Source organism: Osmerus eperlanus, chromosome 1 (genome assembly GCF_963692335.1).
Source record: "Osmerus eperlanus chromosome 1, fOsmEpe2.1, whole genome shotgun sequence".
Classification (NCBI taxonomy): Eukaryota; Metazoa; Chordata; class Actinopteri; order Osmeriformes; family Osmeridae; genus Osmerus; species Osmerus eperlanus.
The window spans coordinates 14,271,871-14,297,418 of NC_085018.1; the positions used below are offsets into that span (position 1 = coordinate 14,271,871).

At 50.6% G+C, this 25,548-nt stretch overlaps 1 protein-coding gene across 1 annotated transcript in view; it reads right to left on the reverse strand.

Moving 5' to 3' along the window:
• Nucleotides 1-25,548, reverse strand: part of ephb2b (eph receptor B2b) — a 109,315-nt gene that overhangs the window by 8,769 nt on the left and 74,998 nt on the right. Inside the window, exons 4-5 of the mRNA XM_062456282.1 lie at nt 11,274-11,429; nt 7,106-7,449 (exon numbers count right to left, since the gene is read on the reverse strand). Of these exons, the coding sequence (XP_062312266.1) occupies nt 7,106-7,449; nt 11,274-11,429 (500 nt within the window). The remainder of the gene's footprint in view (nt 1-7,105; nt 7,450-11,273; nt 11,430-25,548) is intronic.

Below are 25,548 nucleotides of genomic sequence, written 5' to 3' on the forward strand. Positions count from 1 at the left end.
GAAAACTAGTGTGAACGGAGATACTTGTATCTCCAAAAGTGTATGACTGACATTTGTAGATTTTTTTTACACCCCTTAAACCAGGACTCATTTTACATTTTTATCTTTTAAGCACAGTTGAAGTGAGGCAACACATACTTTAGTGTTTAGAGTGAAATATTCATATATTTAAAACAGTGGGGTTGCATCTGTTGTGACCTAGCATGATTGTATGTTGCATTCCCTGTCCGCAACCACACAAAGGGGAACAGTGAATACATGACTGCATTCAAGCAATTACGCATTTCACCATGAATCGGGGTAATTCGGGCACAAAAAGTGAGTTCCACGTTTAATATATGGCCCTTTTCACAGCTCAGTGGACCAAAAGGTCTTAATCTTTGAACCCCACTTGAAGCTCTCAAAACGTGCACACTCGTTTACAGTAAGGGTTCGGTAAAGACAGAGTCTGTGCGATGAAAACCGGCTGATGTTCTACAGCCAGTATGACGCGTGTGTCTTGACCGTGAACTCATCAGTTATGGTACTGATTAGTCCCTGCTGTAACAGTTCGAACAGTCAGTCTGAGAGTCCATTGACAAAAGCATGTGAACATGTCCGGCTTAATAAAGGGACGATCCGTGCAGTAATTATTGCAGGAGAGAAAGTAATGAATGCATATTTGATGCGTAGGTCATGAAAAGTCATGGAGGCCTACAGGCAGAGCAGGGGTTTGCATACCTAAATACATTGTGTGTTTGCTCTGCACTGGCTGCCTGTCACAGCATGGGGATGTAGGGGACAATGCTGTACTGACTGGCTGGCTGGGTGGTTAATTGACTGGGTGGCTGGTTGACTGGCTGACTGACTGGGTATCTGTCTGACTGACTGACTGTCTGCCCGTCTCCCCCACAATTGCAGCTTCCATATGTGTCCTCCCAGCCGTCTTCTGTCACTGTCACACCCTGTACACGAATGGCCCTCATCCCATTCTTGGTCTATGTCTCTCTCTCTCTCTCTCTCTCTCTCTCTCTCTCTCTCTCTCTCTCTCTCTCTCTCTCTCTCTCTCTCTCTCTCTCTCTCTCTCTCTCTCCCTCTCTCTCCCTCTCTCTCTGAGTATGCTGGACACACTAGCAGCACTGAGGCAGCCCTGAGGAAGAAACGTAAACAGCTTGCACCTTTGCATGTGTTGCTGGAATGCACACGCTCTCACACACACACACACACACTCTCCCTTACACACTCTCCTACACACACTCTTCCTACACGTTCTCATTCGCACCCCCTCTCCCTCACACATTCTCATACACACTCCCCCTCATACACTCTCCCTCGCAGAATCCCAGGTGGTCCACTCACACCTCAGCTAAGCCAATCAGAGACATAATGAAGTCATAAATCTCCTCGCCGTCGTAGGGAGGTGGAGCAGCACATCAGCAGTCCTGGCCGCGGCGTGATGGTCCTCAGCTGGACACAGCACACCGTGTAAGACGCCACTAACCCCGCCGTCGCCCCCCACTCCCTCCGCTCTCCCCCGTCTCCACTTCTCCCCCTCCACCCTCCTCCAGTGGTGGAGGAAAGGCTGACACACACACACATGCACCCTGTGGTTGAGGACGGGTTGACACACACACCCTGTGGTTGAGGATAGGCTACACACACACACATTATGGTGTGTGCTCCTTTCAGCCTTAATCCTCTTAGGACAGGATGTCTTGAAGACTGCAATCAACAGGCCTCCAGGAGAGGGGCTGTTTTTCAGCATTTTCTGTGAGACAGAAAATGTTTTCTTGTGAGGCGTGGAACAGTCAACCTGACTGACAAGGTGATAGCAGTCAGTAACTGTCACCTGATTGACAAGGTGACAACAGTCATTTCCGTCCAGGTAATCACTTATCAAAAGCCATGTATTTTAACACTCCCCTTTTGACAGCTCTGGTGCGGGGGAGTGTGGGTGCTCTTGTGTGGATGTGTGTGGGTGGGTGGGTGGGTGACTGTGTGTGGATGTGAGTGATTGTGTGTGTGTGTGTAGGTGTGTGTGTGTGTCAGGTCTCAGGCCACTGAGCTGTCAGTGATGTCTGTGATGAATCCTCAGTGGGAGAGGTAGTCTAAGCAAACATTTCACCCTGTGTCTATGATGACTGTAGGACATGGAGGAGACAGACATACCGACAGAGAGAGAGAGAGAGATAGAGAGGAGAGAGAGATGGAAAACGAGAGATGGAGAGAGGATAGAGATGGAAAGAGAGAGATGGAGAGGGAGGAGAAAGAGAGAGTGAGAGAGAGGAGAGGAGAGAGAGAAGGAGGAAGAGGAAAGTAGGAGAAAGAGACAGAAAGAGAAAGAGAGATGTGAGGGAGAGAGAGGTGAGCAAGGGTGAAAGAGGAGGAGAGCGAGATGGAGCAGGAGGCCGGTTATGAATGATTAACCCTCATTAATCATTAAGCTGAAGGCTTGAGAGGAAAGGAGAACAGTAAAGACTAGGCTTTGTGTCTGCATCTGTGCAAAAGTCTCCCCCCCCACCACCCCACACACACACACACACACACACACTCCGCCTGTGTGTTTCTCCTCTCTGCGTCGCCTCAAAGGGCAGCCACACAGCAGTGTGGTCCACGTGATCCACAAGAATTTGCCCGTGTGAATGGAGAGGGGGGGGGGGGGGAGGGGGGGTAGCTTGTTAAACTGATGTGCACTGCTTCAAACCAGACTACGCTACTGGGTCTACAGCCTTAATGAAACATGGTGTTTCTGGTCCAGAAGGCATTGTTGGAGAAAATGTCCCTCCAGCAGAGAGGGTGAGGGGATGAGAATGTGCGGTTATGAGGGAATAAGGGGATAAGAGGATAAAAAGGGATGAAGGGAGGAAGGGATGAAGGGATGAGGTGGAGATGGTGAATCGGCCTCTCCTGGATGATGTTGTCCTCCCTGCTTCCTCTGTCTGCCACTCCAGCTCCTCTCATTGCTCCGCCTCCAGGCTCTTTATCTCTCCAAACACATGCTCCATCATCATACAACCTTTCCTTACCCCCATCTATCACTGTCTCTCCCCTTCAATCTTCCCCCTCTCTCTCTCTCTCTCCCTTTCTCTCCTTTTCTCGTCCATTTTCTCTCTCTCCCTTTCTCTCCCTTTTCCCTCTCTTTCTCTCGCTCTCTCTCTCCCTCTCGTTCTCTTCCCTTTTCACCCTCTACCTCTCTCTCTCTCTTTCTCTCTAACTCTGCCCCAACCCCTTCTCTCCTTCCATAGTTCATAAACGAGAAATGACTCAACCCCCTGTGAAAGAATGGTATTTAATAGATAGAGATAAAGCTGTGGGCTAGCAGGGAGATTTGGTAGTGACTCACCATTATGAGCACCTAAAGGGACCCAAAACACAACACTTTCCACAGAAGAGGACGTGTGTGCATGAATCAGACGGATCCTCATTAAACAAGCGGGACTTCTCGCAGCTTAAGCTTCAGTTTTATGAGACAGCGCGGAATGTAATTACGGTGAGTAGGCCCACTTATGAAGGCAAGGCACTGGGCTGTGGACGTTAGCAACCTCTCTGTGTCCCAGATACAGAGCAGAGAGGCTGGTGAGGCTGGTGAGACTGGGAGAGATGGAAGGTCATGCTGTAGAGTGCAGCGTGTGAGTGCGTGCATGTCTGTACAGGTGCTTGTGCGTGCCTGAATGTGTGAGTGTTTTTATGTAAGTGTGTCAGCATGCGTGTGTGTATCATATATGTCATGTGTGTGAGCATGCATGCATGCCTTTACATGTTAGTGCGTGTGTGTGGGAGAGTGTTTAAATTGGGGCTGGTTGAAAAGAGGGTTCACCCCCAAATCCCTTATACACACACACACCTCCTCTTCCCCATCATCAGAAGTGCAGGGCAACGTTTCACATGAGAGCCCTTTTCACGCCAGTCACTTCAAATTCACTTATTTATGGCATTCCTTCTTGGTAAGGCCCACCACCATACAGATAGGTTTGAAATGGGACTGATTAGCACGCAACTCAAACACACAGACACACATGCAGAGAAACACACACACTCGCTCTTTGTTTCTCACTGACAGTTTTTTTTCCTTTCTCTCTCTCTTTCGCTCTCTGTCAGTAACATGTTTTTCCTCTTTTATCTTTTTTTGGTTCCACTTTCCCTCTCACATGCTCTCGCCCTCCCTCTCCCCCCTGTCTTTTCCCCCTCCCTAGTCCATGCTCTCTCCCCAACCCTCCCTGTCCCCTCCTCTACTTCTAACATGCACTCTCTCTCCCTCCCTCTCTCCCCCTCTCTTCCTCCCTCCCTCTCTCAGCCTCTCCCTGTAATAGGAGGGAGAGGAACAGAGCCGCCTCTGGTAATTGGGGGTGACATGATGTTTATGTAACCTCCAAGACTCCCAAACCAGACGCAATTATGGGCCCCGGGGCCCCTGTGACCCCAGGGCTGTGGGCCTGGCGCTGGGTGACTGGGCTCTTCTGTCCCCGGACCAGGCCTGCTCTCTGGGGCTGGTGGGAAGGGGGGTGGAGAGGGGGGCCAGGCCAGGGTTCACCCTCTTTCACAGCTCCCTCCGACGGGAGCCCCTCGCCCCCCTAATCCAATGTGACGGGCACTTCACTGGAGAGGGTGCAGAGACCCCCAATTTCCGCCCTGAGAGGGGCATACTGAGGGGGATGGTGGTGGATGCAGAGGGGTACGGATGGGGGGGGTGGCAGACGTTTTTGTCACCCAGCCGGGAGAGCGAAGGCTCATTAGAACACCTAACTGCACTCTCTGGCTCTCATTAACCCGCCACACCGATGACTCAAATCCAAACAGACAATAAGGAGGACGTTCCAGGAAGAAAAGCTCCTCCATTTGAACAGGATTTGGCCCCTCCCGTATCCCATCCCGCCCCCCCTCCCCTTCTCCCCCGAGTATTGTGATGATGCTTTGTGGAGCTGGATGCTGTTTCTCAACATGCAAACTAAGTATGTCACGTTTGTCACTGTTGTTCCAATTAGTCCACATTCCTAGGTGTGTCAAATGCATCCAATGTTCCTCTTCGGATCGTCTTTTGTAACGTTTTTCTAATCCTGTTTACTGTAAACTGTGCACATTTCCACTTTTTATCCTCGGAGCACGTGGTCGACAACAACAAGAACTGAGCAAGAGCCGAACTCCAAACACAGTGCTGGAGGTTGAGGGAGACACAGACAGCGTGGCTCGTTCTATAAGACTGCACCCTCTCTCCCCCACCTCCTCCTCTCTGTCCCCCCTATCCTCCCTCACCCACACCCCACACCCACCACACCCTGTCTCTCTCTCTCTCTCTCTCTCTCTCTCTCTCTCTCTCTCTCTCTCTCTCTCTCTCTCTCTCTCAAACACCCCTCCCCCTTCACCCTCCCTCCTCTTCCTTTCCCTCCCCTCCACCTCCCAACACAATCAGACGTTGGGTGGGGTGACGGCCCCGGTACAGTACTGTGCCAATGGGACTACAAGCCTCGGCTCCAACAGAGCGTGTCCAGTCCGGCCCGCCTTGGCCTGCCTCCCAGCTCATCAGCGTCCGGGGATCCCGGCTGGCTCGCCAAATGATGCGTCTCAGTGAGACAATTAAAGAGCAAATCAATGCTGCCGCTGCCGGTGTGAATACAAGACGAGGAGCCGACGAGTGTGACCGCAAGCCCCAACGGAAAAGACACATGGATGCCATGGAGAGTGAGGGAGGGAGGGAGGGATGGAGGGAGAGGGAGGGAGGGATGGAGGGAGAGGGAGGGAGGGATGGAGGGAGAGGGAGGGAGGGAGGGATGGAGAGGGAGGGATGGAGGGAGAGGGAGGGGAGGGAGGGATGGAGGGAGAGGGAGGGAGGGGGGGATGGAGGGAGAGGGAGGGAGGGAGGGAGGGATGGAGGGAGAGGGAGGGAGGGAGGGAGGGAGGGAGGGAGGGAGGGAGGGAGGGATGGAGGGAGAGGGAGGGAGGGAGGGATGGATGGAGAGGGAGGGATGGAGGGAGGGAGAGGGAGGGATGGAGAGGGAGGGAGGGAGGGATGGAGGGAGAGGGAAGGAGGGAGGGAGGGAGGGATGGAGGGAGGGGAGGGATGGATGGAGAGGGAGGGAGGGAGGGAGGGAGGGAGGGAGGGAGAGGGAGGGAGGGAGGGAGGGAGGGAGGGAGGGAGGGATGGATGGATGGATGGAGGGAGGGATGGATGGAGGGATGGATGGAGAGGGAGGGAGGGAGGGATGGAGAGGGAGGGATGGAGAGGGAGGGAGGGAGGGATGGAAAGGGAGTGAAGGGATAAAGGTAGTCCGAATGGGAGGAGGGGAGGAGGGAGAGATGAGAGAGACCTGGAGAGGGATTGAGAGAACAGAGAGAGAGAGAGAAGAGAGAGAAAGAGAAGGATGGAGAGAGAGAGAGGAGACAAAAATGGAATAGAGGAGGGGGGGGGGTGGCTGATTGAGGCAGGTTTCTGGAAGATCCCCGAGATTATAAAGTTAGGGCAATCACCAAAGGGAGCTGTTTTCCATTAAAAGTCACAACCCCGTGGAAATACACTGTTCTCTCTGGCTAATGTTCCCATTACAGCTGTAAGGGCAATTGACAAGGTAGCTGGTACATGGAATATGTATACATCAGTCTGAGGTCTCACCACTTAAGAAGTATGAAATGTAGCACAAGAGCTGAGTGGGTAAGATAATGAGAGGAGAGGAGGTTCACCCATGCCAGGCCTGCGATCACTGAGCAATGAAGGCAGACAAGAGGGATTGGTGGGGGGAGAGGATGGGAGACCGGATGAGAAGGAGGAACAGAGAAAAGGATGAAACCTGAGAATAAGAGATCAAGGGTGCTCAGGAGGGAGAGAAAATGAGAAGAGGTAAGAGGAGGGAAAGAAAGACAGAAAAATAGATGGAGAGATTAAAGGGAGAGAGAGAGATATAACTGCTGTCCAGTCCTTTTAGAGTTTCATGATGAGGTCACATGGCCAGGGCCAACAGGCCATCAAGCCCTTTGGTGACATCACCAAATTGCTTTGGCATCCATGCATGAGTGAATGTGTGCCTCCAAAAATACGTATGTGCCTCGGAAAGTGTGTGTGTGCATACGACGTGCGCGCGTGTGTATATAAAGGACACCTGTGTGTGTGCGCATGTTCTCGCAATCCCATCTCCACCCACTCACCAGCCTGGTTGGTGGTGATGTTGACCGAGGCGTACTGCGGAGAGTAGGGACTCTGGTCCGACACGCCGTTGACTGCCTGGACCTCGAAGGTGTACTGCGTGTGGGCGAGCAGGTCGCTGATGTAGACGCGAGGCTCCGTCAGGCCCAGCTGCCGGGGGACAAACTGGACGTTGTCCCCGCAGCGCGTGCAGCCTCCGCGGCCCCCGCCGCAGCTCTTGCAGATGATGTTGAAGACCACGTCCTCGCGGCCCCCAGACTCGCGCGGCGGCATCCACTCCAGCATCAGGGACGTCTCGTTCACACTGGAGATCACCGTCTGGGGGGCCGAGGGCACGGCTGTGGGTGACACACACACACACACGTGGTTAAGGTTACAGCTATTTCCACCCGGTTACACATAGAGACATACAGGGTTAAACACGCATATACACGCATACAGTGCACACAGACACACACATACGTCTACATATTCTCTACTCTGTACTCTACTCTGAGTGTTTCTGCTGTCCAAGTGTTGCTTTGGTGATGCTGTGGGGGAACAGTTTCTGCTGGTTAGAGTGTTTCCCTAGTGGTGCTGTGGGGGGTAGTGTTTCTGCTGGTAAGAGTGTTTCTCTAGTGGTGCTGTGGGGGGTAGTGTTTCTGCTGGTAAGAGTGTTTCTCTAGTGGTGCTGTGGGGGGTAGTGTTTCTGCTGGTTAGAGTGTTTCTCTAGTGGTGCTGTGGGGGGTAGTGTTTCTGCTGGTTAGAGTGTTTCTCTAGTGGTGCTGTGGGGGGTAGTGTTTCTGCTGGTTAGAGTGTTTCTGTAGTGGTGCTGTGGGGGAAGTGTTTCTGCTGGTTAGAGTGTTTCTCTGGTCGTGCTGTGGTGGGTAGTGCTTCTGCCGGTTAGAGTGTTTCTCTAGTGATGCTGTGGGGGTAGTGTTTCTGCTGTCCTTGACATGGTGGAGGACACGCATTCCAGAAGCTCAACCGCTCTGCTCATGTAACACTCCTGTCTAACCACTAATACACTGCAGCCCTTCTGAGGTGGCAGCCTGGTATGCTGCAACAAGAAGGCCTCTTCCCCAGAGAGGCGCACTGACCACACACACACACACATGAGGGCACACACTCGTTTGCGCACACACACGTACATACACACATGCATGCACGCACGCACACACACACACACACACAGACAGATAGACTTTGTGACATGTGTTTGTTTAAAATCTGCAGGGAATCATATACTTTCAATCACACAGAATCAACTCCCATAAAGCGCAAGAGAGAGAGAGAGAGAGAGAGGGGGGGGGTGGAAGGAGAAGGAGAGAGAGATTTAGGACCTATTTTGGGAGAAAGAAAGAGAGAAACAGAGAGAGAGACTCTTTCTCATGGTTGGTAGATGGAAACCTGCCCCACAGCGTTGGTTTTGACTGACAGGCCAAGCAAACAGACAAAGAGGCGTGTTTATCTTCTACAAGCATGTGTGTCTGTTTCCCCAGCATGCCCTCTCTAGGGCTAATGAGATAAACGACGCCCACCAACTTCTAAAACTGAATTGATCACTTATTTAGAGGCCTTTTAATTGGCTCCCATTAAGGGACTTCCAGGGCTGGAGACAAGCCCACTGGAGGCCCCAATGTGTCAGTCCTCCTCTTCTAAACTCCTTCTGGATGGGGGACTGGATGGGGTGAGGAGCGGGTGGGGGCGGGGTCGGGGGGTGGGGGAGGAATGGAGGGATGGAAGGAGGGAGGGAGGCATGGACGGAGACAAGAATTTAGCACACACACACACACACAGACACACACACACACACACAGGGAAGGAGGGATGGAAGGATTGAGGGATGTAAGGAGGGGTGAGGGGTGGGAGGCTAATGGCCCCTGTTCGGGTTTGCCAGGCTGTTCAGATGGGCCCATTCCCAGCTCTAATCAGGGCTGGGCTGTGTAGCAGAGCCAACAGACAAACCACGTACCATCACACCTTTCCCCTACCCCCGACAAGGAGAAAGGGGGTTTTCCTCCTTTGTCCTTATCTCCAGAGCAGGAGCTTCAAAGCTTCTGGCCCAGCATGGGGTCAGAAAGTAGACCAAAATGGCCTTACAGTATGGAGACAAAGGATTTTAAGGAAGAACTAACTTTTCTGGATTTACAAACATATTCTCAAGGACTACATGGCTCATGGACACTATTTCAATGACAGTAGTTGATGTGTTATAATGTATGCTTTCCCTTTAATGCTGTGTTGACATAATTTGATGTTTTAATGTAACTTCCTTCCCTGTTATGATAAATCAGTCAATCTTGATATCAAAATGATTCTAATATACAAACTAAACCATTTATTAATGTTGTATTGTTATATTTCAAAGTATAAGCAATACATGGACATTTGAAATAGCTGAACTCTGAAAAGTTATCAACCACTTCACACCCATACGTCAATCTCAGGATGGACGCCCAGGTGGGAGTAACTCACCAATCAAAGAGTTCACCTCCAAAAGGATACCCCCTTTCTCAAGGATTATAAAACCTTGACGCACAAGCAATCCGGGCTTTTTCGCAAGGATTCACCGGAAGTGTTCGCGACACATCTGACCTATCCTTCTCAATCAGCAACTCACTGGACCACTAGGAACTTGAACGAAAGATTCCTTTGCTCTAACCGTTTGACAACGACGAACGGAACCTTGACTCTTCTTCTTCAAACTGACAACAGTAACTGCGATATTGCTACATTTCTTACTTGTGAACATTGGCATATTGTGATTTAATTTGTTACGTTTGATTTTAGTTTGCAAATGATTTAACCTAACTTTCGTTAGGATTAGTTAACATACTTTCCCATTGTTCTCCAGAAGCCTATCTCTCTCTCTCTCTCCCTTCCCCCCTCCCCACGCGCTCTCAACCTACCATCTTGTACCAACCCTCATCATAGTTTAGGACCTACCGTATGCAGTTCAACTCAACTCACTTTCAACTAACCTATAACTTCTCTGGTATTTGTTCATTATAATTACATTTCCTTAAATAAATAATTGTTTATAATACTCGCGTTATCCCTCACGTTATCTGATCTGCTCTACTTTCATAGAATCCACTACTTAAGATTAGACTGATTATTACGAAGGCTATTATTCAATATTATTCAATAAGGTTTCCTCTGTCCCTTTAACAAATAAGAGGTGGTGCCCCCAAGAACTACATACTTTATTATAAATTAAGTATTGCTAATCTTAAACGAGCAAACCCCGCTACAGCTGGCTGGGTTGAACCCCAGCGACGTGACTGTGGCGCTGAGGCTGGGGCTGGGGCTGAGGCTGAGGCTGGGGCTGAGGCTGGGGCTGAGGCTGGGGCTGCTCGTTCAGTTCAGCTGCTACTCTCCCAGGGACAGGCTTATGCAAATGTCCTTTGTTGGAGGCGCTCAAATCTTCCTCTCCTCCTCCTCTCCCCCTTTCACCAGGGGTTAGGAACAAAAACACACACAGCCAAGATGCTGAAAGGAGCTCTCTCTCTTTTTCTCTCTCCCTCGCTGTCTGTCTCTCCCTCACTTGTCTCTTTTGCTCTCTCTTATGCACACTCCCTCACTCTGCACTACCAAGACCAAACTATGAACTGCATATCTTTCTTTCCCTCCCTCACCGCCTTGTTCCTGCTCTCAATGTCTCTCTCTCTCTATGTCTCTCTTCCTATCTCTCTCTCTCTCTCTTTTTCTCTGTCTCCCCCCCGCCCCAACCCCTCCCTGTCTTTCTCTCAGCCTCTCTGTCAACTACAAATTCAAATTGAAATCAGACCAGCTTCATTGGCATGACAAGAGAGAGCCGTGGCTTGGTCCATTCTCTGGCTCTGGGCCTCCACAAAGCTGCAGCGCCCTGGCCTACTAACCTCTGCAACGGATGGGGCAGGGGCATGCCTCAGTGTGTGTGAGCGTGGACTTGGAGTAACGTGTGAATGTGCATGTGTGTGTGTGTGTTTGTGTGTGTCTTTGCATTCATGGGTGCGTGTGTGCATTTGTGTGTGTACGTGTGTGCGGGTATGTTTGTGTGTGTTTGCATTCATGTGTGTGTGTGTGTGTGTGTGTTTGCATTTGTGTGTGTGTGTGTGTGTATATGTAAGAAGGTTGGTCGGACGTTGTGTGTGAATGCATGAGTGCATGTGTGTGCTTGGGTGTTTGTTGGACATACTTGTGCAGGGCATCTGGAAGGGGTCGGAGTCTGTGCGATAGTAACCGTTCCGACACACACAGGTGGTGGCTCCCTCGTTGGTGGTTCTGCTGTTGATGGGACACTGCATACAGGACTCGTCACCTTGGGTTGGCTTGAAGAAGCCTGACGGACAAGCTGGGAGAGAGAGAGAGAGAGAGAGAGAGAGAGAGAGAGGAGAGAGAGAGAGAGAGAGAGAGAGAGAGAGAGAGAGAGAGAGAGAGAGAGAGAGAGAGAGAGAGAGAGGAGGGAAGGAGAGAGCAATATTTGAGACTTCAGCCATTAACAGATTTTGTGTTTGTTAAAACTATTTTCCCTTTCTACAGATGTCATGTACTAGGGCCACATCTGGCTTTACTAGACTTGCAATCCTGCATCGTGAACAAACACAAACACAGGCACACAAAAAACACACACACACACGCACACGCAGGGCCCGGCATTTATACACACATCAGAGCATCTCTGTTTGTGAGGGAAGTCTCCGCAGGGATGACCACACTTCCTGTTGGTGGTCTTTAATTATTCAGCTCACTCTGGTTGCCCAGGGGCTCTGTGTGTTTCCTGTTACAGTAAGTGCTCTTTACGGTCCTCTCTCCTGGAGACGGCGACGACGCTGTCGCCATGACAGCGATGACCATGGCTACACACCACCTGGCCACATCGCTTCAGCCTGACATAATCACTCCTTCCCTCTCTCCTCCCTCCCTCTCTCTCTGGCGCTAGCATGACAAGATAAGGAGGAGAAGGTTGGTGTGTGGTGTGTTGGGGGGGGGGGGACTTTGTGAAGGAGCTAAAGTGCACATGAATAAGTGATCTTTTGTGAGAAGCCAAACAAGGCTGAACACCGTGCTGGTTCCCAATGACAGGGCGGCCCTCAGGTGTCCTCTAACTGTCATGGATCTGCCGTTGCTGCGCTAAAGTGAACAGCCGTTTTCCACATCAGACCAGGCTTGGATGAGTGACAAACACCAGGGAGCCAGAGGCCTCTCCTCTGCTAAGATGATACAAATCCAGCCGTCACCAGACCCTCGTCTACCCAACGTATGGTGTTTCCAGCCCTATATACCCCAATACATAGTGTTTCTAACCCTATCTACCCCAACTCACAGTGTTCTAACCATATATACCAACTCACTGTGTTTCTAACCATATATACCAACTCACTGTGTTTCTAACCATATATACCAACTCACTGTGTTTCTAATCATATATACCAACTCACTGTGTTCTAATCATATATACCAACTCACTGTGTTTCTAACCATATATACCAACTCACTGTGTTTCTAACCATATATACCAACTCACTGTGTTTCTAACCATATATACCAACTCACTGTGTTTCTAACCATATATACCAACTCACTGTGTTTCTAACCATATATACCAACTCACTGTGTTTCTAATCATATATACCAACTCACTGTGTTTCTAACCATATATACCAACTCACTGTGTTTCTAACCATATATACCAACTCACTGTGTTTCTAACCATATATACCAACTCACTGTGTTTCTAATCATATATACCAACTCACTGTGTTTCTAACCATATATACCAACTCACTGTGTTTCTAACCATATATACCAACTCACTGTGTTTCTAATCATATATACCAACTCACTGTGTTTCTAACCATATATACCAACTCACTGTGTTTCTAACCATATATACCAACTCACTGTGTTTCTAACCATATATACCAACTCACTGTGTTTCTAACCATATATACCAACTCACTGTGTTTCTAATCATATATACCAACTCACTGTGTTTCTAACCATATATACCAGGTCACCGTGTTCCTAGCCTGACCTCGTCCCACTCTTACGTAATACTCTGCACTCAGCCCATCCTCCACGCTAAGGAAATGCAATCATAAAACACAGCTCCATTTCCCCATTCATGGTCTGAGATGGCAATTATAGCTGGATTACAGCATATGCCACATGGGCCCGTGTGCAGCTGGGGCTTTATTTAAGAAAGGTCAGCTCACAAGGCATGATAAGTCGGGTTCAATGCCACTATTTCTATTCAAGAGAGATATCCAGGAGCCTGGTGACCCTGCAAGGCCCGGATTACAGCTCTTTTCCAATCTCTCTCTCTCTCTCTCTCTCTCTCTCTGTCTCTATCTGACTCTCCTTCCTCAGACAGCATGCTAGCACTCCGTAAATCACTAGCCAATCATCAGCCGCTGGAAACACACAGTGAGGCAATTCTATACCTTGTCGCACACACACATATATCCTTACAAACACACACACTCTCGTACACACACAGATTCTCCTTTCTTCTCTCTCTCTCTCTCTCTCTCTCTCTCTCTCTCTCTCTCTCTCTCTCTCTCTCTCTCTCTCTCTCTCTCTCTCTCTCTCTCTCTCTCTCTCTCTCTCTCTCTCTCTCACACACACACACACACACACAAACACTCACATAGAGCCACTTTAACTGGACAGCGTTCTGTGAGATCTGTCTCATTGAGCAGATAACGGTGAACGACCACAAAATATACGGAGTGTTCTAGATCTGGACGAAATCATAGCTGTAAACCTCTTAGGACAGGAAGTGGGTTTTCAGAAATGAAAACGTAGGAAATCTGATAGAGCTCTTCGACAAATATTAGTCCTGTCATGTTTTCTTTGGCCATGATGGATGGGGTGAGAGGCTGGGGCGGAGAGAGAAACATGAGGGCGTTTCATTCACCTTGCCACTCAGCCGACTCTGAATGAAAACCTGGGACACGGATACTCTGAGAGCTGGGACTACCACAGGAGGAGAGGAGAGGAGGAGGGAAGGAGAGAAGCTGGTTCTGGGGCTGCCACAGGACGAGAGTTGAGGAGGACATGATGAAAGGAGAAGGCAGGGGTTGGGAATACATTTACATTCTACCTTTAGTCATTTAGCAGACACTCTTATCCAGAGCGACTTACAGTAAGTACAGGGACATTCCCCCGAGGCAAGTAGGGTGAAGTGCCTTGCCCAAGGACACAACGTAATTTTGCATGGCCGGGAATCGAACCAGCAACCTTCTGATTAATAGCCCAATTCCCTGATCGCTCAGCCATCTGACCCCCCATCTGAATACCACACAGCCAGCGAAGGAGGAGGACACAGGGACGAGGGCCACCAAAGGAAATCGCATAAAGACATAGAAGGACTGGGGGAGGGAGCGAAGGAGGGAGGGGCACACAGCGAAGAGAGCATGAGAGGCAGTGGTGGCGACGGGGCGAACGAGCATGTTCAGGAAACAGCTAGCTGTGCAAAAACCATGCACTCCTGTCATTAGCTGAGGCATTCAGAATGATGTCGAGAGGGTCGCTGCTGTCTAAATGTAATGACTGGCTATTTATAACTGTGGTGAGATATGTCAGTCAGTCAGTCAGTCAGTTATTCGGTCCATCAGATAGTCAGCCAGTCCAAAAGTCAGCTAGTCAATTAGTCAATCAGCTAGTCAGTTAGTTAGTTAGTCACCCAGGTGGTCAGTCAACAGCTAGTGAGTCAATCAGCCACCTAGTCAGTCAGTCACTTAGTCACTTAGTCAGTTAGTCAGTTAGTCAGTTAGTCAGTTAGTCAGTTAGTCAGTCAGTCATTCAGGTGGTCAGTCAGCAGCTAGTGAGTGAGTCAATCAGCCACCTAGTCAGTCAGTCAGTCATTCATTCAGGTGGTCAGTCAGTCATTCTGGTGGTCAGTCAGTCATTCAGGTGGTCAGTCTGGGTCCAGACAGAGCCTGCAGGACTGATTGAAAAGCAGATTGCATCTTTGATTCTCTCTGCATCAGACTGGTCATTTTGAACTGTTTGATTACAGAATCTCAACTCTCCTCCCCTCCCTCCCTCCTCTCCCTGTCTCTTTCCCTCCACCTCCCACTCTCCATCCCTCACTCCCTCTCCCTGTCTCTGTTTTCTCTCCTTTTCTCTTTTCTCCACTTCCCTCTCTCTGTCTTCCTCCCTCTGTCATTCCACAGGAACAGGCCAAAGTCTCTTTGTGGATGTGGCCTCCAACAGCAGACAGCCTTCTGGCAACAGGTGGTAATTAAAACGGGAATATTCAACGCTGGATTTTTTCCTTGGAATGCTTATTTCTTTCTACTCTTTCAAACACACATCTCTTTTGATATCCTTCATAAGTAAGCACATTTCTCTGGCTCTCAGATCCTGTGGAGTTTGACAACGGTGATGAAATGCTGCATTGAGCCAAGCAGAAGAGCTGCCATGCAGAACCAACGTGTTCAAACTCACAAACAGTAGAGCAGTGATCCACATCTCTTGGTAGAGGGGGGAGGGATTGGATCTCCGGGTCCTGGTGTCACCTCTAGAACCAGGAAGAAGACCAGAGGCAGTGCCAAGAGGCAGGGCAGACTAGAGGCAGTGTCAAGAGGCAGGGTCAAGAGGCAGGGCAGACTAGAGTCAGGTCAAACGGCAGACTAGAGGCAGGGCCAAGAAACAGGGCAAACTAGAGGCAGGGCCAGGAATCAGGGTAGAGAGGCAGGGCAGACTGGAGGCAGGTCCAAGAGGCAGGGCCGACAGGCAAGGGAAAGAGGCCGGTCAGACCTGGCTGTCACCTCCCAGACACCACTGCTGCTCCCTGCAGAGCAGAGAATAACCATAACCGTTTCTGACTTTTAATAACACACGCTGGCACTGAAGATTTAATTTGAGGTGAGAGAGACTCACTGTGTGCGGCGCTAGCATGGGAGAGGGAAAGTTCTCTGTGCCAGGACACCGGTAACATTTTACTGCTGCTCATTTGATGCCTGTTTCAAAGACTTCCTCCACTACTCACACTGTCAAGATTTATGCCTCTGCAGGAAAAAGACCTGCGGCTGCAACCTGTTGTATCCAGTTTGTGTTTGTGTGTGCGTGTGTCTGTATGAGAGAAAAGGACAAATCGAGAGAGGGACAGAGAGAGAGAGGCAAGAGAGGCCACTATATTCAGTGGCAGTGAGGATGAAGCAAGCTATGCTACTTGACGAACTCCTGGACTGCCACAGGGACTCTCACACTCAAACACAAACACACACACACACATACACAGGGCGAATCAGTGGAACGGTGTGTCCAGACAGCCTGAAGCAGCCCAAGGGCTGGGCATTTGACATTTCCATCATGGCAGCCGTGCTGTGGCTGTGTGCTGCTGTCTGGACACCAGGGAATCAGCTGGACGGACACTAATCCAGCCAGAGGCAGGCCTGCAGAGGAAAAAAAAGCCATGACCTGTTCCACACACACACACACCGCACCCCCCGCCACTCACTCACCTCCCCCCGAGCCCCCCTCTCATTTACCCCCCCGGACAGAGAGGCCCTTTGTCCAGAGAGGGGGAGTGATGGGGAGCGAGAGGGTGGGGTGGTGGGGGGGTTAGGGGACTGCACTAGCACTGCCCCCTCCTCCTCCTCCCCCCCCCAACCCCCCCAACCCCCCCAGCCCTATTCAGCCTCAAATCCCCCTCCCCAAAACTGCTGCATTTAATGAAAGCGCCATTAAAAAAGAGACAGGGGACAGAAAGAGGGCTAAGGTGTGTGTGGGTGTGTGCGCGTGCGCGCGTTTCCGCGAGAGTCCATCCGTGTATCCGTGTGTGTGAACGAACATGTGTGCGTCTGTGTGCGTGTGTGTGTGTGTGTGTGAAGGTTGACGTGTGTGTGAACATGTGTGTGTGCGAGTGAGTGTGTGTTTGTACCGGCCTGTGTGTGAATAATCAGGGGTGTGAAAGAGAAAAAGCTGGAGGGAGAAAGGGATTGGAGGTGCAAGGTTTTGTGAGCGCAGCAGAAAAAAAGTGCTGAAAGCAGTGAAAACGCTCAGAGTCGGAGGGGGGAAGAGGGGAAGCGGGGTGGGGGGGTGGCTGTATGGGGTGGAGGGGCAGGGGGAGGGGGGGGGGGGGGTTCTCCCATTGTCACCAGAAGGGACACTCCGCAGTGACTAATGAGCTCTGGTTAGGAGTCCGCCGCTCCCTGCTTCCTGGATAAACAGCTCAGATTTATCATGAGCAAAACCCAGATCAGATCTACAGATGGATCCCAAACACAGATACTGCAGAGCTTTGGAATGGCCGTCCGGCCTCTGCTGTTAACCCAGAGACCGTCTCCCCTCTCTCTTCTGTCTCCCTGTCTCACATTGAGGCCAACCACCCCTCTATTAGATTAGGAAAAAATTGTTAAGCAAGAAAGGTAGCATGCCAATACTTCTGTATTTATAACTTTAGTAAGACGGTCCCCTCTCTCTCCCTCCCTCTCTCTCTCTCTTGCTCCCTACCTACCTCCCTCCCTCCCTCTCTCTCTCTCTCTCTCTCTCTCTCTCTCTCTATCTCTCTCTAATTCCATCTCCCTCGCCCTTCTTTCCTTCCCTCTCTTTCCGTTCACCTCTGAGTGGGCAGTGTGATTGTCCAACTGTGTCAGTCAAACCTGACTGCAGGTCATGTAGAGGAGGGATGTCTGGCTGTTTAGAGGGGGCAGAGCTGCCTGTCTGTCCCCACCGGGTCACCTCTTCCTGGGGGAACCGATGCCCAACGCAGCCCGGACCCTGGAACTCAATTAGGGTCCAGGCCCGGCCGGCTAATTCAATCGGGCCAGTGTGAAAGCAATTAAATGTGGGGCATTCACTTCACCCCACACACAGACACTACTGAAGCATGCCTGTCTCTCTCTGGGTGTCTCTGTCTGAGAGGATGAAAGAGACCAGATGTGTGTGTGTGTGTGTGTTACACCAGGGGAACCGGACCCTGGGAAGGGAAAAACTAGGAATTTATAAAAAAGGGTGTGTCTGAGAATTCACAAATGAATCTCAACGATGATCGGGGGAGATCTTTCAATACTGGCTTCTCATTGTCTCGCAGTACCCAAGCAGTTGTTTCAGGTGGTATGCAAATTATGATTATATTTATTCAAATTTATTAAAAAATTATTCTGCAGAAAAACAGTCCGTCTATGATAAGCCTGATGTTTAATGTCAGAGCAGAGGAGAAGGTAGCAGTGGAGCTGAGTGACACACACACACCCACACACACACACAGTCACACAAGCTAGTGACGTGTTCTCCTCCAGGCAGTGTAGCTGTCACACATGTTTACTGTGTTCACTGTTCACTGTTCACTGTTCACTGCCATCTTTCATTTCAAGCTGCACAGCTTGTGTTTGTGTGTGTGTGTGTTTGTGTGTGTGTGGTTGGCTGGTTGGAAGGGGTTTAGGGAGGAGAGGCGATAGGTTGGACGTGACTTTTCCCCAGTCTGCCTGCTTCCTCTAAGCCACGACGGCAGTTGTCAGAGGGGGGGGGGGGGGGGGGGGGGGAGCAGGAGGAAAGACAGAGACAGACTGAGAAAGAGAGAAAAAGAGAGAAAGGGAGAGAGGAGAAAGAGAGTAAAGAGACAGAGGGAGAGAGAGACTGAGAGAGTGAGAGGAAGTAAGAGCACGAGAGAGATAACGAGATAAGAGAGAGAGAAACAAATAGAGACAGAGAGAGAGAGAGAGAGAGAGAGAGAGAGAGAGAGAGAGAGAGAGAGAGAGAGAGAAAGATGGAAAGAGAGAGACAGAGATAGATATATATATATAGAGAGAGAGAGAGAGAGAGAGAGAGAGAGACAGAGAGAGAGAGAAATAAAGAGAGGTGAGAGAAGAAGGTGATAGGGAGACAGCACCGGGCCTCAAGAAGGGTGGCGAGGAGATGGATGAGGTGGCGGGCGAGGGAGAGAGAGGGAGGGCGGTGGGGAGACGTGTGAGACACCTGGGAAATGAGCTCTTGGGGGGGGCAGCACAACAGCTGGAGAGACCAGGGCAGGAGGTAGACAACACAGACGGCGCTACTGCCCCCACACACACACACACACACCCACGCACACACACACAGGCTTGCGCACAGCCGTACACTCACAAACACACAGTCTGACCGATCTCCCACCTCCATGTCATACATGTACGTATGCACACACACACACACACATCGCACACACAGACAAAAGCACACACACGCACAGTTTATAAACAACCCCTGGCCCTTGCCCAGAGGACAGTTTTAGATAGCCATTGCCTTATTTCTCAGGAGTGCCACATACCAGCTTCATATCAGAGCTTCAATGTATTTGTGTGACCACAAGCAATTGCCATCAGACCAAGGTGATGGTCCAGGAACCATACAATGCCTGGCAAGACTCACGTAGGCTCCAAACAAACCATGTCCTCTACCTCAGCCCAGATGAATATGCAGTAGGTTGACACACACACAGGGAACATCAATCAGCTTAACTCAGTGTGCCGATATGATGACTCACCGTAAACAACCACATGGTTCATTAGTGGTTCATTTGTGGTTCAACAATGGTTATTTTATGGTTCATTAATGTTACTGGGAGCCGAGAGGATCAGGAGAGTTATTTCCTGGTTTTCTGAACTTTTGTTTTCCGGCTTCCTGAAAGACACTCCAACCTCTCTGTAACTCTGATAGAGCCCCTGCCGCATATGGCAAACATTCACTCTCTAATTCAACACACACACACACACACTCACACACAAAGACAGGGCCTTGTACTAGAGCACAGCATTCTCATAATAATCACCAAGTCGTAAAAATGAAAAGGGGGAAAAAAAGGAAGAAAGACAAAAAGAAAATCTCCAAAAGGAAAAGTATGTTAACCACAGTATTTCCATGAAGGCTGATAAGTACCATGTGTCGATAGTGGCGGGGAGGGAGGGGGGGGGAGATGAAGGGAGGACTCAGAGATGTAAAGGCAGCGCACTAATAACAGCAGGAATTTTTACTGTACTTCATCCTTTTCCGCACTGAAAAGAGGGATGAAAGGAGGGATGGCAAAATTACAGGCATCTCAGCAAGAAAAAAAAAATAAAGAAAAAGGGGTTATTTTATTCAGGCATGTCACTGGGCAGCTAGCTCTCCTGAGGCTGTAAGGGCAGCCAACCAGGTGGATGGAGGAGGAGGAGGGCCCCTTGGCGCGGGCCGTGCAGATGGTGGGGGTGTGGCCAGAGGCGAGAGGCAGACCCCCATGTGGACATTCATCTATCTGGAGGACAGGAGGTCAATCTGCTGCTCCTTCTCACTGTGGACATCTCAGGACCATCCCTCACACACGCACACACACACATACACACACAAGCATTCTAGAGGAAGTCTCCACTGACTTCACAAAGGTGTACACAAATACACACACACACAGTATACATACACACTTCAGGGGGTAAGAGGAGTACTTTCTACTGTGTTGACATGAAGCTGAATCCAGGGACACTGAAACAATACAGCACACACACCCTCACACACACACACCCTCACACACACACACGCCCTCACACACACACACACACACACACGCCCTCACACACACACACACACACACACACACTCCGGGAGCTTCCACTGTAACTGGACACCGGAACACGTCTTTAATACTGTGAATGTCACCATCGGGTAACTAAATGACACCACTGTCTACCTCCTCGTCCACCTTCTTTAGTCCCTGAATGAACGAGGGAGAGGAGGGGGATGACTGGAGGGCAGGTGTGACGTCAGGATATTCCGGTGTTACCGGGAGGACAGCAAAACATCTAGGAACCATACCCGGCCCCACCTAGTCCCTGTGGGAACAGCTTACCTGTTGCACCAAGGGACACACCTAATGATATAGGGATTAGACCTGTGAGGTGCATGGTCATCACATCATGCCTCCTGTAAACACTGGAAACACTCATTCTGTCTCTTAAGAGGGGTGGTGGAGAGATGATAGGTGCTTTGGGAAATATCATGTTGTCTCTTGGGAAGAGACACACACACACACACACACCGGAAAACACACACACACACAACGAAGGCCCTCAGTGATTCATGTGTTTATTCCAGGTGTCCAGTGTGTGTGTGTGTGTGTGTCCTCCGTGCCTCCCAGATCAGAGTGTGAGGAGTGTTTATGGGTTGTGACTGGGCCTGTCAGACATGGCCTCCAAACTCCCAAACGTGCCCTTTTCTCAAGGACGACCGGTTGCCGGGGAAACAGGAGTCATTGGCATGTAAGACTCCGCGGCTGTGCTCGAGATTTTGCCCCTGTGGGCCCATAGCACAGACACCCCATAACTACCTCTACCTGCTGGAGCAGGGGGGGGAGGAGGAGGAGTGGGGGTAGGGAGGAGAATATGAATATTGTATAATGTAATATAATATAAACGTGTAGAGAGAAAAAAAAGAGGAAGATTTGGCCAAGCTATCCATACTACCCACATGATTCATACTACCCATGCTATCCACCGTAGTCTCTGTATATGCATCCAAGTGTACTGTTCTATGTTTAAAGCGCACCACAAATCCCATCTATTTACTGTTCATTCTTCTTTTTCTAGCCATTGCAATGGAGAGTGGAGAGTATCTCTTTTTTACAACCTGCTGAATGACACACAAATCCCAGGGAGCTTAAATGTGTTGGTGTGTTTGTGTGTGTGTGTGTGTGCAAGTGTGTGTATGGGTGTGTGTGCATGTGTGTGTGTGTGTGTGTGTGAGAGTGTCTGCGTGTGTGTGTGTGTGTGCAAGTGTGTGTGTGTGTGCATGTGTGTGTGAGAGTGTGGGTGTGTGCGGGTGTGTGTGAGAGTGTGTGCGTGTGTGTATGTGCGCGTGTGTGAGAAGCATGCAACGAGGGATCCTTTGTGGCCAGTGGCTGAATGCGGAAATAGCTGACAGAGGCTGTCTTCTCCATACTGCCCGCAGGGTAGAGAGGGAGAGAGGGGGAGGACAGGGAGAGAGGGAGGGGACAGGGAGGGAGTGGTATAGAGAGGGAGGGGGGTTCTCTGGAGCCAAACAAAGGCAGTAGGAAAGCCCAACTCCAGCCTCAGCCTCAGCCCAAGTCTTAGCCTCAGCCCGAGTCCGAGCCTTAGCCTCAGCCTCAGCCCGAGTCTCAGCCTCAGCCCTCGAGGTGGGCTCAGGCTGACGGACAGGTGGCATAAAGGGACAGTGTGTCGCCCGTCAGATGAGACAAGGAGGCGACACAGGGGACGGGGTGGGAGGGTGGGGGAGACAAGAGAGGAGAAGGGGAAGGAGGGAGGAGGACAGAGGGGGGCAGCATTGCAAGGAGCAGCTGGTGTCGAAATCCTGTCAGTGTCCCAGTGTCACCCTGTGTACTGACACAGGCACAGACACACTCGCTGACACACGTACAAACACACAGTTGCCACACACACACATCACAAGTAGACACGTCAGACAAAAGGACAAGGCTAAACCAGGCCATAAGGAGTGCCTAGTGTGGCTATCACTTTCCTAGTCTGGGCCTGCTATCCTAGGCCATCTATCCCCAGTGTGTGTTTAATACAGATTACATCAGGTCTGACCACAAGGATTTAACGAGGCAATGGGGAGTCTGAATTCTATTATCCATTCAATCTGCAGCAGAAAAAACAACAGCTGCATCAAACCAATTCTCAGACACACACGAACGCAGACAGGCCACACACAAACACACACGTACAAACACACTCACATGCTGTGTCACACACACACACAAACTCTGTCTCAAACATACAAACACACATGCACACACACACTAACCCTGTCTCACACACATACTGTACACGTCACATCATTTAATCAATACGGTATGTGTCCTTCAGTGTGAGTGGTCATGCTACGATGTCCCCTCTTGTAGAATTCAACTCAATAAAGTACGAGCTAGCCGCCCAACCATCTCTCAACAGGACAGGGTTCATCACTGCACAGTCAACACACACTGTCAGGAACCACGCATGCCTGCATACATCATCCTGACGGGTCACTCTGACACTAACCTCCAGCCCTTTAGAACGCTAATACAGTTCTGTCAAGGACTTACTCCCAGGAACGCAGTCCTCTTCTTAAGAAGACACACACACAGTCACATACACACACAGTCACACGCGCACAGACTCACACGCACACAAGAACAGACTCAGACATGCACACGCAATTACATCGACTCAGACAAGGCACACATGCATACCAACGCAAAAGGGTTTCATCACACACTGTATTTTATGTTACGCTAAATGTCTGTTTTTTAAGATTTACGGATTTGTGAACCCACAACACAGGCATGTCAAAACAAGCAACGCAAGCGATAACCTCAGAGACAGGTTTTAACAGACACGCACACAACCTCACACACAAACCGACAAATGAACAAACACACACACACATCTTCAGACACACACAGACAGATGAAGAGACACACACACACAGCATCTCACACAAATAGAGAGATGAACAGAAACAAAAACCCATACATACACACACATGCATATCATCACGAAGACACAAATGCACACACACACACACACACACACTCTAAAGGCCACCTCCCTGGGACTCTCCACCTGTGAGTGAATGGCCCAGTATTGTAGGAGGCTATTTAGAGGAGGAATACATTAAACATCTCCAATCAACCCAGCGAGTGGGGTGCTGCTGGCCTTGATAAATGTACACTGAATGAATGGACCGAGCCATTAGCCTTGAGACATGCCATTGATTCATCTTAAACAAGGGAGCTCCTCTGCCTATTCATCTACAGGCCTGTCTCACTGCCCCCCGCCTCTGAACTTCCCTGCCTCTTTCCCTCCCTGCCTCTCTTCATCCCTGCCTATTTACCTCCCTGCCTCTCTACCCAAATGCCACTCTCCCTCCCTGCCTCCTTCCCGCCCTTCTTCCCTGCCTTTCTGCCCCTCTGACTCTCCCCCTTCCTGCCTCTACCTCCCTGCCTCTCCCGCCTGACCTCTCTCCCTCCCTGCCTCTCTTCCTCCCAGCCTCCATGCGGAGGGCCCTGTCACCATGGTAACACTGCTGTCAGCGTTCTCCTGTCCGCTCCCCGCCAAGACTGTGGCTCCTCCCCCTCTCTTTCTCTCCCCCCAGGCCCCCCTCTCTAATAAAGCCCACCCCGCCATCCCCCCCAAACAATCCAAACTGATTCTGGGGGATATTGATCTGGACACAATGACACGCTGCTCTGACACATGTCATGACTCAGGACCCACTAACGGGTCATAGAGAGATACACACACCAGCCAGGGGGAGAGAGGGGGTAGGGGAAGGAGGGAGGAGAGAGACACAGGCAGGAACGGAGGAGAGAGGAGATCGGGGGAGAAGGAAGTGGGGACGATGAGATGATGAGGGGGAGAAAGAGAAGAGAGGATATGGGGAGAGAGGGAAATGAGAGAGGACATTGGGAAAGGGGGAGGGAGGGTGGAGGATGGATAGTCTGGCAAGGCTGGCTGATGCACCTGGATGCCTGGCCAACGGTGGGGGCTTGAGGGGAGGGGGGGGTGAGGGGGAAGGCGAACGAGGGTGTGGAGGGATGAGGGATGAGGGGGTACAAGAACAGGGGGTGTAGGAAAGGAGAAGGGCTAAACAGAAGTACCTGCCCCTCCCCCTCTCCCGGCCCGACCCTCCATCTTGCAGGCCCCTGTACACGCGTCACCATGGCGACTGATGGTGGAAGGAGGGAGGGGGTAGGGAGTAGGTGCTGCCTGGCTGTCTGTCACGGTGAAGAGGCACACCGGACAGGTCTCATCAACAAGACAAACACAGCGACTGGCAAAACACACACACACAGAGATAGGCACAAACACACAGATTATGCACACCCACACACACAGGACCCAGACATCTCTTCTATTTTACGTCCTCTCTCTCTCTCTCTCTCTCTCTCTCTCTCTCTCTCTCTCTCTCTCTCTCTCTCTCTCTCTCTCTCTCTCTCTCTCTCTCTCTCTCTCTCGCCCCCCCCCCCCCACACACACACACACAGAGCCGCCTTGGCACAGCTCTACACATTCCAGGAGCACATACCTGGCATATCTATACAGGCCGATACTAATCTGATCTGTGACATTAATACTGAAGCGATGAGAAGGTCACAGCAAACACACAGGGGGAGGACAGCCTGCTGAGGGCCTGAGGTTAGTCAGTCACCGTTGAGCTGGCTGACGTCAGCAGAACCACATCTGATGCTTATCTAGGTGGATACGCTTCTTCAGAGGATGGGACACACACACACACACACTCATACAGACACACTGTATATACTGAGAAACGCACACACACACACACAAACACACAACCGCAGACACACACAGTGCTCTCAAGTCTGCTTTCAAAGTCTGATGACAGTGAAAGGTCAGTAAGCTCAAGCAAGTAACTGACCAGGAAGAGGATTTGATTGGTGTAGGGTTCCTAGAGGCTTCTGGGTAATCCCAGGGAGGCTGGAAGAGGTGGGGGGACTGGGGGGGGGGACGGGGGACGTGGGAGGTGGG